General features: G+C 35.4%; 1 protein-coding gene across 1 annotated transcript in view; it reads right to left on the bottom strand.

Annotated features, from left to right (window-relative positions):
- Window positions 1-11,781, bottom strand: part of LOC131436766 (uncharacterized) — a 62,441-nt gene extending 50,660 nt beyond the window's left edge. The window contains exon 1 of the mRNA XM_058605670.1: window positions 11,004-11,781. Within this exon, the coding sequence (XP_058461653.1) occupies window positions 11,004-11,036 (33 nt within the window). The 5' untranslated portion in view covers window positions 11,037-11,781. The remainder of the gene's footprint in view (window positions 1-11,003) is intronic.
- Between the last annotated feature and the right edge of the window lie 1,104 nt (window positions 11,782-12,885).

Raw genomic sequence — 12,885 nt, 5'->3', positions numbered from 1 at the left:
TTACTTTTGCTGATTTAGATTTTTTATTCTCATTCTCTTAATAATAATAAAATATTTGTTGAAATGACTATTTTTTTTAGTTGAATTCACAAATTAAACGTACTGTCATTTCTTAGCTAAGGCACACTTCATATCCAGTCAACTAATTTTTTAGTTGAATTAAAGAAATATAATGTTGTTTTCAACCAATATGAATGGTTGAATTGGCTTCTGCAATCTGCAGCTATATGGCGCCCTGTCACCGAAACGGTAACACCTTAATGACTACTAGCCACTAGATGGCACACTACTGCCGAAAAAAATTCAGACGCGGTTGTCTTTTCTATATTGGCAGGTATAAATACGATGTTGTGTTGGAGAAAAAGACATAAGCGAAACATAGACTTCTTTTTGAAAATTTTACTTCTAAATCGTTGTTTTCTTCATTCGACTTCGCGAAATCGACTCTCTCACTGAAAACTTTGAGCACTCGGAAAACAAAAACCGAATACAAGTAGTACACCGGAAGGCGTAGCCCGGAATGAGAAGATACAAAAAAACATCATTTGACGTGTACAATTAGAGTGCAACATTCGAAACTCACTTCACTGTTTCGCGTAAAAACATTATTACCCACAATCGCTTCAACTGCGCACAAATTCTGAATAAATACACTTTCCACTAACAGTTTACGTCATTTTTATATATCGTAACACATGCGAAAAACATCTAAACAATTTGCGAGCAGTTTCAACAAGACTGTCCCTTTTAGCTTTTGAATGGATTGTTTTGCTTTGACACTGCTGTCCTTCAGTAATGACGGTGATAGATAAATAGAATCAAAGTTTCTGATTTTAATAACGAAATTAGTTGTCAATGAGAATTTCGTGTTGGATTGAAATATTGCTGGTTTGTGTCCAGAATATTCGCCAACTAAACACATTCTCTAAAAATAAGAGTTTTTTTTCAGCACAGTAAATTCAAAATTTTAACTAATTTTATAGTTATTTTGGAAATTTTGTTGTTAAAATCAACTAATTCAAAAACAGTAATACGAATTAGGCGCAGAGCTAATTTCGGGCGTTCCGTGGAATGTTATCGTTTTTTCCCACGAGTTGGAAAGAAAAATATTTTCTTGAGGAAAAGCGCCTTACTTTGCCCGAGTAGGTGAAAAATCTTATCTCATCCTACTGATACAATTTGGATGCGCACTAAAATCTAATTTTCTTTGTATTTATTGTAATTATTTTTCCATAAATTTTTGTTCGACGGGATGGAATGTACTTACAAACGGAACTTTTGCTTTAGAAATAAAACGAATAATTTTGTAACCATCAAAATATTCGCCATTATACTGAATAACGACGTATTGATTTTTTGATCGAATCCTAGCTACCTTTGATTTTGCTAGCGTTATTAGGAATACAAATAAAATACGATCGTAAAATCGATACAACGTTATTCAGAATAAGGGCGATTGGCATCATAAAATGCACAAATATTTGTTAAAGTGAAGGGCGTAATCATGACATTTTATAAAGTACACTAAGGTCTTTTTTATGCGGTCTTTTTTATGTGTTTTTTATGCGAATGTTCAGAGTTATGCAGTTTTTTTATGCGAAGTTTCAGAGTTATGCGGTTTCCTTTCCGCGGTTTCAGAGTTATGCGGTTTTTTCATGCGAATTTTCAGAGTTATGCGGTTTTTTGTGCGAAGTTCCAGAGTTATACGGTTTTTAAGCGAAATTTCAGAGTTATGCGGGTTTTTTATGCGAAGTTTTAGAGTTATGCGGTTTTTTTATTCGAATTTTCAGAGTTATACGGTTTCCTTCCTGCGGTATTTTTATGCGAAGTTTCAGAGTTATGCGGTTTTTGTTTATGCGGTACGTAAACTCGCATAAAAAAGACTTGATTGTACCCCGCATTGCGCTCTACACGGAGCAAAGCGAGGCAAATAAGTTTAGTCGTTCTGAACAATTCGGTCGTTCTGAAAAATTACTTAACGTAACGAAAATTCAACATAAAATTGGTTTTTCTCATAAAAAAGGCTACGCAATCACTGTGAAAACCGAATTTCGAATTAAGGCCAATTCAGCTCGATGAACGGAGCAATTGTCTGTGTGTACTACTCATATGCAATAGCTTTTCTCCGAGATGGCTAATCCGATATTAACAAACTTAGGCTCAAATGAGAGCCACTCTTGCCTCAAAGAAAATTAATTCCATATGGATCTTACTTCCGTTTTCGGAATTACAGAGTGGGGAGTGAAAAAAAACTGCAAAGTCAATAGCTTGCTCATATGAAAGAATGGTTACAGATTAGTTAATTTCTCAAAAATAGTAGGGGAGACCGGGGCTAAACCGAACATTGTTGGAAAATTGTAAAAAGTATCCATTATAACTTAGTTTTTGTCCAAGTTATCTATACCGTTGCGTAGCTTCAACCTTCAGCTTTCATTTCCAATTTCTGACTTAGAACAACATGCATTAGTTTCCGAAAAATATCGCGAAGAAGTGACCAACCCAAAAGTCATAATTTCAGGAACTGCGGGGCTAAGCTATGTGTTTACTCAATTCATCAATACCGTTGTATAGTTTCAACATTCAGCTTTCATTTCCAATTTCTGACATGGAAAAACATGCATGTGTTTTTGTACCAAATCGCGATGAAATGACACACCTAAAAGCCTATATTTAGGAACCGCGGGGCTACTAAACCGGTCTTCCTATAGGACTAAACCGTACACGTACACAGTAGGGAGCCAAATCTTAAGATAACTTAATGAAGACAAAAGAAACCTTGCGTGAGACATAATCCTGCTCACTGGGAATCTATGTATTGTCTCGAAACTTTAACCCAGTACGAAAAAAATTATATTGAAACTAACTAGAGTCTTTACTGAAGACTATTTCAGTGTTTCGACATATAATTAACGTTTTATTCAAATTTATTATAAATCTAGTTTTAATAAGTGATAAGAAGTAGAATGGAAATATATCAATATCAATATTTATGTATGTTTGAATAATTTGTTAAGAATTTCAAGTCGAAAATTATCAGGTGTACCGGTTTAACCCCGTGTCCAGACTAACCCCGGTTTCCCCTAAATAAATCTTTTTTCTGTTTGTGACATTCAGGTAACGAGAGATCATTTGCTAAAAACAGGAAATGAAAATTATAAAATGATTGTATTCAAGAGAGAGCAAGGATGTGATTTCTCCGAGATGGCTTCACCGATTTTTTCGAACTGATTTTTTTGTTTCGATTATAAAGGTTTTAACCGTAAGATCATTCGCATGAACTGAAATTTAAATGAAAGGTCTTGTGGTTCTTTGCGGAATTCCTGAATTAGGTCCGGATTTGACTTCGGTTCCGGAATTACAGATTGAAAAGTGTTTGAAATTCTTAGCCGTTGCATAGAGCGAAAATACAAAATACGGAAAAATTCTTCTAAATTGTTCTCAAAACTGTTCCAGTGCATAGATCATATAAGTTGCTGTCCACAAAAACCAACTTCGGCTATACCGGTTCCCAGAATGGGGTTCCGGAAGTACCAGAAATAGGAATCAAAATCTCCAAAACAGAGCACTCTCACTTTGCTCCGGATGGCTCAAACGATTTTCACAGACAAAATGGCCCAATATACGAGTAATATAAGCAAGATATTATGTGGATTAAAACAGGCTTTTAGTGGACAATTAATCACTAAAGACAGCACACATTTTCATACGTAGTAAATATCTCATTTGAAATGTAAAAACAATCATTTAACTAAAATGATTATTTCCCTATATTATTTGTATGTTTCAGATTTCGGACGACATCGTGTGAACGGAAAGACGACTGTTTTACAATCAGCCTCGGGAGATGCCTTTTCGGTTACTTTAGAATAAAATGAAGAAAATTTGCCATTTATTCTGCCATTTGACAGAGTGTACGGATTCATTGAACAGCACTGTTTAAGGGTACAGGGCCGGCTCAAGGCTCATTTTTGGCGTAGGCAAGTTTTGTTGTGAATCATCCGCAATCTATACCTAATTGATCGTTCCGCGAAGAATCATAAATCATAAAAATGATCCTCAACGCCGATCTTCCATGTGTTAGATATTTGGTTTACAAAAATCGCATTTTCCACAGTCCACATTCAAAAAATTCAAGAAAAAGAAAAAAACGTTTTCCAAATTACTGTATTTCGACGCTCGCTTGATCTTGGCGCCCTAGACAACCGCCTACTTTGCCTATTTTCCTCTAGATATCTACCTATACTATATACACCATAAATCAACGTATGACTTTTTTACTTTTTATATCTGGTTTTTATCTTCTGCATCTGCAAGTGCTTTAATTAATTTATCATCATGGAACTCCGTCTTACTCGACACGCAACTTGAGAATCAGTTTGCAGAATTAATGAATTAGATGACCTGTATCTAGGTAGCGAAACATATCAAAATTACACTTTTCTTTCATTTCTGAAAAGCGGTTGCGTCAGAGTGATGAGCGAATTTTTTTATGAATCGCAAGCGGCATTTTTGAAGAGACCTACCAAAATTGCGATTTGGTTCGAGTAGTAAACAAATCTATTGCCATAATATATATATTAATCAATTTTTTGCTTGCAAAAATATGAACTACATTGAAAACAGGTGTACAACTTTGCTTCCGCCGTTTTTTTCAAAATTTAAAGCTTTATTGCGAAAAAGAGCTTACAGATGTATTATTCAAAGTGTTGTCCGTCTAGTGACAAGTTTCTCCATGAAGCAATCCATTTTTCCAACTCTTCGAAGAATTGGAAATGTTGTAAACGACGGAAGCAAAGTTGTACACCTGATAAAAATTTTACACTCTAAATGCATAGTTTATCTGATAGAGCAATAGGTCCGATTAAGTAGTATTTTTCATGGAATCGTTAACTATGCACGAAATTGCAACTGATAAATCAATGCCACAATGTTTGTTCCCCCTCTCGGGCAGATAGGATTAAAAAAAACACATACTCAAATTAATAACCAAGTCATGGTATGATCACTAATGCCGTACAAATGAGGGAAACAAGTAATTAGCGACATTAATTAGCGCGTTAACCGGCATAGTTGAGCAGCGCGCAAACGTTCTTCAAATAAACATATTGTTAATAGTTTTTCTTGGGAGTAAAACTATATCTTAGCCAATTGCAGAAATTTTGCAAAATCTTTTGCTATGTTGCGTTGTGTTGTTGTTTATTGTTTATTTTTGCTACCTTTACAATTCATATGACAGTACATATCTTTATGAATTAAAAATAAAACTAAAGCGTAATTTTACTGCCATGCAGTACAGCTGATTGACGAAACCGGTAAGAAGATCGTATAAACAATTCACGCCAAGATCTTATACATGTTCGGTCCGTGTGAGGAAGCGTAATCGAAAACAATTGAAACTTTTTTACAGTTTAAGGAAATAGTTCTGCATTTTTCGACTCAAGTCCAAAACGTTAGTTAGAGAACAAATTTTGGAATGTATGCATTATTTTTTTGTAATTCACTGCAGTTCAAAATACACTTAAGGAATGTTGTGTCATCTGCGTAAAAATGATTCTTCGATAGTAACAGCAAGAATATTATGTAGATTGAGACCAGCAGCGGACTTTGTGGAAGTCCAGAACAGTTCAAAAACTCAACACCCAAATTAATAAAATCCTCACACAACATTTCGTCAAAGAGGATTGTAACAAAACACCTTCACGAATAGAAACGATTAGTAGTTCCAATTTATTCAAGAGAATTCCGTGACCTAGTTAGTCGAATGACACCTTAAGATGTATCAATCTACCACCACTAGTGCAGTAAAACTTCATTCAATTCAATTGAAACCGAATGTGAAACACACAGACGATTTCTCTACTGCAGTAAACTTCACACTTTGACACACACAACGTTCGCTGACCTACCGAATCGGCAGCATTCAATTCTTAAATCGGTTCTCTTCAAATAAAAGCTCAGTTTAACCGCCGTCAGTTGATCTCTTGAAGTAACAAAATATCTCTTTCAATAATGTAAGAGCGGCCTTCAAATGAGGTTTATGAATACATTCGAATTGGTTCGAGATAACAGATGAAAAACAAACCAGATAGCCTAAATATCAAATACAGAAGACACCAAAATTGATAGTTTCCTCCTACAGTTTTCATTTTTAATACTTTACTCCATGGATATTTCAATTCATTCGCATTTGCTCACTACCAACAGCGAAGACAATGAAGCAGTTAGACTACTTGGCACTTGAAACTGAGCAAGCAAAACTTCAAATGACTACACGGAAAGACCGAAATTAGCATTTTGGCGAGAAAATTAGTTGATTTTCTGATTTTGGTTAGTTATTTTTTGAGACAACTAAAAAAATCTTACTTTTGCTAATTTAGATTTTTTAATTCTAGTTCCCTTAATAATAATAAAATATTTGTTGAAATGGCTATTTTTTTAGTTGAATTCACCGATTAAACGTGCTGTCATTTCTTAGCTAAGGCACACTTCATATCCATTCAACTAATTTTTTAGTTGAATTAGAGAAATAAAACGTTTTTTTCAACCAACATAAATGGTTGAATTGGTTTCTGCAATTTGCAGCAATATGGCGCTCTGTCACCGAAAAAACGTTAACACCGTAATGACTACTAGCCACTAGATGGCACACTACTACCGAAAAATATTTCAGTCGCGGTTATCTTTTCTATATTGGCAGGTATAAATACGATGTTGTATTGGAGAAAAAGACATAAGCGAAACATAAACTTCTTTTTGAAAATTTTACTTCTAAATCGCTGCTTTCTTCATTCGACTTCGTGAAATCGACTCTCTCACTGAAAACTTTGAGCACTCGGAAAACAAAAACCGAATACAAGTACTACACCGAACGGTGTAGCCCGGAATGTTAGAAGATACAAAAAACATCATTTGGCGTGTACAATTAGAGTGCAACATTCGAAGATCACTTCACTGTTTCGCGTAAAAACATTATTACCCACAGTTGCTTCAAATGCGCACAAATTCTTAATAATTACACTTTCCACTGACAGTTTATGTCATTTTTACATATCGATTTAGAAATTTATATATGGATATATCGTAATACATGCGAAAAACATCTAAACAATTTGCAAGCAGTTTCAACAAAACTGTCCTTTTTAGCTTTTTAATGGATTGTTTTGCTTTGACACTGCTGTCCTTTAGTAATGACGGTGATAGATAAATAGAATCAAAGTTTCTGATTTTAATAACGAAATTAGTTGTCAATGAGAATTTCGTGTTGGATTGAAATATTGCTGGTTTGTGTCCAGAATATTCGCCAACTAAACACATTCTCTAAAAATAAGAGTTTTTTTCAGCACAGTGAATTCTAAATTTTAACTAATTTTATAGTTATTTTGGAAATTTTGTTGTTAAAATCAACTAATTCAAAAACAGTAATACGAATTAGTCGCAGAGCTAATTTCGGTCGTTCCGTGTAGGTACGATTATTCAACTGACGATGAATTCTGGGAGCTTCACTTAAAAATGGCAGCAAAAGTCATATGAATTTGTATCGATATGCTAACGGTCAGTGGCCATAAATTTCATTTTCATCTGATATCATTCGATTGAAAATGAAATTTTACCGCACTGACCACCACAGTCCATATTCCGTATACAGTTCGAAGCAAACTGCATAAGATTCGTTGAAACCGAGCGTTAAACCACAACAATACAAGCAGATAAAAATGGAAGGAAGGAATGCAACTTTAGTTACAAACGGCAAATCATTAAATTATTTAACCAGACGAACTACAACATTTCTTGATTTTTAATAAGAATTTCTTGATTGGTCTTTTTTACCTATTTTTATATATATAAAAAATAGGTATAGAATTCGCTCAAACTTTCGAAAATTTTTCCGAGGCCCGGAGGGCCGAATGACATATACCAATCGATTCAGCTCGACGAACTGAGCAAATGTCTGTGTGTGTGTGTGTGTGTGTATGTGTGTGTGTCCGTATGTGTGTTGTCAACTAAGAGGTCGAGATCTCAGAGATGGCTGGACCGATTTTCATCAAACTAGTCGCAAATGAAAGGTCTCCCCGTCACCCAAAACGCTATTGAATGGTTTTGAGATCGGATGTTTACTTTTTGAGTTATACAAAGTTTTATGTCAAAATTTTCAGTTTTTTGACAGTATCTGTCACAATTGACCTTGAAAACAGAATATTTTTTCAGACTTAGATTCCGCACGGTAATACCTATCCAACAAGCCATAGATTGTTAAAATCCGTCCATTTTTAACGGAGATATCGAAATTTTTCTGTAAGCGACTTTTCCCCCTATTCCAGCAGTAGGAGTTTTGAGCGCTGTATGACAAAGAAATGCTTGGGAGCAACGGAAAACACGATTTTTTATACTGTTACATACAATTGTTTCTAAGTACCAAAAGGATTGTGTACAGCATCCTTTTTCATGACATTTAGCCTCGGACCGATTTTGGCACGGCTCGTTTTTGGCAACATAGTCGTTCGAATATGACATATATAAACCAGATGATGGCAGATTTTTTTTAATTATTTTGTTTTAAACTACTTACAGCAATAAATGCTGGAACAACATAACATCCATATACCATTCGAATCAGTTCGTCGAGATCAGCAAATGCGTGTGTGACAAATAACTTCAATTAATTTTCTCGGAAAATTTCTTTTCTACAAATTCAGATTCATACGAAAAGTCGTATGCTCCCAAACAAAGTTCCTGCATTATGTTTGGTTCCGACCTCTGGTTTCGGAACTACAGGATGATATGTGAAACGAAATCAAAATTGTGTAACTCATTTTTCTTGAAGATGGCTGAACCGATCTAAGATGCAAATGAAATCTAAGAATCATCTAAGATTCAAATGAAAAGTTTCAAAGTTCTATAAAACATCTTGCTTTTCAGTCAGATCCAACTTCCGGTTTCGGGGATTGTATAAAAATGTCTATTCCACATAATTTAATCAGGTTTATCGGGTTAGCAGATTTGGATAGTCGATAAAAAAATTAACTTTTTTCAGTTTTAGTGGTATTCAGTTGTCGATCAGAAGGCACCTAAAAATTTAATTCGTGCTATGATCTCTCAAAGATGTCTTAACTGATTTTCAAATGTTTTGAAACAAATGTAAAGTGTACAGCTACTCAGGTGAATTTATCTGACTTCGGCCATACCGCTTTTAGAATTCCGGTTCCAGTATAAAATCGTTTCTCAAAGCTCAATCGTTTTCTCAAAAAAAGCCTAATCAAATTTCAGAAACAAAAATTTTAATTAAAACAAACTTATATACAAAAATTAATTATTTTATCCAATTATGACTTCCGGTTCTCGAATTACATGATGATGAATTTTTAAAATTCAAACCGATATAGAAGATGACAATCCCGAAAAGCTTCAAAGTTGAACTCAAAACTGTTGTAATTTATTCGTCATATGGCCATACGAATCGGTTTGGGTTATGCTGGTTCCTGAATACCGGCTCTGGAAATACCTTAAATTACCGTAAACTCTAGAGTGGAACTTACATATCATGGCATGTTTAATCGATTATCACACTTCTAGATTCAAATTCGATCCGATTTGCAGTTTCGACATTACAGAGTAATGAGTGATTAAAATCTCAAATTGTCGCTTAAAACGAGGGTCATTAAAATAATGTCATGAAAACTTAAACACCGAAGAATATTCATGCAAAAAACACATGCGGATTGATAAAAATAGGTATCATCTCACTGCTAGGTGGATTAAACACGTTTTTTAGCAAGAAATGATATCAATCTTGTGGAAATGAGTTTCCCTGTTTTTTATTTTGGATTTCATTTCAAACGATAAGAAATTCAAAGTTCTTATACTAATAATTCTAACAATATTAAGAAAAAATATGTAATTAAGTTTCGATGTTTCTATTTTAGGTAGCTATAAGTACACTACTTTTCCACGAACTACGCAAATGTATGTATTAGATCAAGATCATGGACCGGTATAAAGTTATTCCTGTTTTAAATACATATCAACGATATAATTAGAATTAAAATGTTGCACAAGAAATTCAAATAGTTCCTCCTACACAATATACGCATCACTAGAATTTCTAGCTTATTTCATTAAATTTAATATAAACTGCTTGGATGAACTAATTGAATGGCTGTTATTTTATTCTTCGTCCATTAGATTTAAGCATGAGTATATTGAGCTATATATTGAGGAGAAATCAACATTTCATATTTACCATTGATGTCTCAGACGAAATCATGATGAAGCTTTCTGGTCATTACACGTAATTATGAGTTCGAGACAAAACATAGAGTACACAGGTTGGTTAATTCACCGATGGAATATACAAATCAGTGTCAAACTTCGCATTGGTATATATTAAAGAAAAATGCAATTTATCAGCCATGAAGCCAATCCGTTGGTACAAACAACTAAATATATATAGAAGATAAAATGATATGTCGACCAACAAACTAACAAAATGGTTGGTAGTTTTTAAGCCTAATATAACTAATGACTAAAGAAGCAGACATGAAAATTTTTACTACAGACACGAGGCTTGAACCCATAATTTTTCCTATCATGAAAAATAGTTTTTCCAAGTAAATTGATCTGAATATGAACTCAGAAATCAACAGAACCTTCCCACATGTTTAACTTTGTCCGGCCGATAAAAATCATTATAACAAAAATCAATCGTCAGATAAAAATTGAACTAAGCCGTCTGGACTTATACATTTTTAACGATCAAATGAATCACCAAACTTGCATGATCAAAACTCGAACAAAAGCTAGAATAATCTGCACGATCAGCTAGTTTCCTGGTATATAATTAATTCGCATCCATATTCCGTAAACTAATCATTCCTAAACCAGATGTATAATCCCTGGTTTCTACAGAGCACTTATCTGATGCCAGGGAATAAACCGAACAGCCCTTCCGGGTACCTCCCATAGTCTAGTGAAATACCTGTAAATGACAAAATAAAAGTGCTACATACCTGAACCCTAGAGTAGATCCACCGGTATTCCATCTTGTTTCAACCTATTCTTATTGTATATTCAGAGGAACAAACACAGTATTTACGTTCGGAGAAAACGTCGATGAAAATGTTCGGCACTCGAAAACAGCAATTTTAACACTTTAATTAGCTGCTAACAATCGAAATGCTTTCAAGAGAGCAATTTCTCCGGTTTCTCTGCCCTCGCTGAAAAGTTCGTTTCAGCAACACTTTTCGGGTATCTGTGTGTGATTCATTCGCAAAACAGCAAAATAAATTTTCCTCCCAGTTTTGAAAATCACGATAAGCGCACAAAACACTGGATTTAATTCTTCAATTAGCAGCACCTCGGTTGGATTGACGTAGGTTGGATAGCGCTTCGATCTTCAAACGCGATTCACGACCAATGTGCGGTATTTTGCGGAGCAAGGATAACTGCAGGAGCTCATCAATCTGTTACTTATAATTAGTTCACAATTTCTGGTGGTTATTGTTCCACTTCCACACCAGCGCACTAGCCAATTAGAGCCGGATACATTCACAGTCAAAGTTGCTCGTTGAAACCGTCTGTATGTCGAGGAACAAAGAGAACCAGAAACAGGAATGGATAGCAGAAAAACAGGTGATCAAACTTCACAGGCAGAGGTCAGGAAGAGATGATCTCTTGCACAATTTGGAAGCTTGGTGCCCGTCCTACCAGTACGCCCGCCAGGTATCAACTGAATGGCAAACCGCTGTTCAAATTAACTCCGACTGTCCGTCCGGAACCGCAATCGAAGATGAGTATAAGCAAGGAGAAAGAATTTGATTTCTTGTTGGTGCCCGGATCGCACTGATGGGTTTTCTTGGCTCACTTCGTAGGCTGGGGTTTCTCAAGAGTCTACACTCTGCATCCGTCAGAGAGAATTGAGGTATGTGCAAACGCTCTATGAATGAGAGAGCACGAGGAAATATAAATACAGGTTCTCAGGTAGATCGTAGTGGAAAAAGTACCTGATTCTTCTTGCCGACATGCCTTCCGAGCAGTCATTTTTTCCCAGTGTCTATCAACGCGATCAAGCGCCTTTCACGATAGGTGCTGCTAACATATCGACGACCGAACTGTGGGCCAAGAGGATCGAGATGTGGATTCAATACTCAATACTAGTAAGCTGCTGGTGTCACAAATTAGTTGTCGTTTGCTCGGAACGCATATCAGAAAGAATAGTTGATAACACTAATGTATTTTCCTGGGCCCGGTTTGGTGTTAGCTCAATCATTCAGTCGTTTCAAAGATCAGCTCCGCCTCAATGCGGTGTTTACTTCAAATGGATTATAGAATTACTGAAAACCCCGACTTCAACTGGTTTATGTTTGGCATCAAGCGAAAACGACATTGAAGCTTGCTTCAGATAGAATTGGAACAAATACAACTGCCTGTATTTAAGTTATTTATTATTTAATTATCTTTTTTTATACAAATGTAGCGTTTTCTTCATACTTTTAAGAAAAAATACGGATAAAATTATTCGTCACGGTTTCGAAGGAATTCTCGATTTTTTCCTGTAACACGGCTCATTTGGCGGCGTACACCTTCTTCGTCCATCGTTTTAGCTATTTTATTCCACCAGGTCGTCATCTGATTGATGTCTTTGACAACCTTTCCCTTTGCCTTGAGTCTCCTCTTCATGATTGCCCAGTATTTCTCAATAGGGCGGAACAGGGGGCAGTTGGGTGGGTTAAGGTTTTTCGGAACAAACTGGACCCCTTTCTCCGCATACCATTCTTGAACGACTTTGCTGTAATGACAGCTTGCCAAATCTGACCAAAACATAATGGGATGGTCGTGGGATCGAATGAACGGAAAAATTTTTTGTTTGGAGACACTCTTTTTGATATTCTT

Source organism: Malaya genurostris, chromosome 3 (assembly GCF_030247185.1).
Source record: "Malaya genurostris strain Urasoe2022 chromosome 3, Malgen_1.1, whole genome shotgun sequence".
NCBI classification, from domain to species: Eukaryota; Metazoa; Arthropoda; class Insecta; order Diptera; family Culicidae; genus Malaya; species Malaya genurostris.
This window is presented reverse-complemented; position numbering and strand designations above follow the sequence as displayed.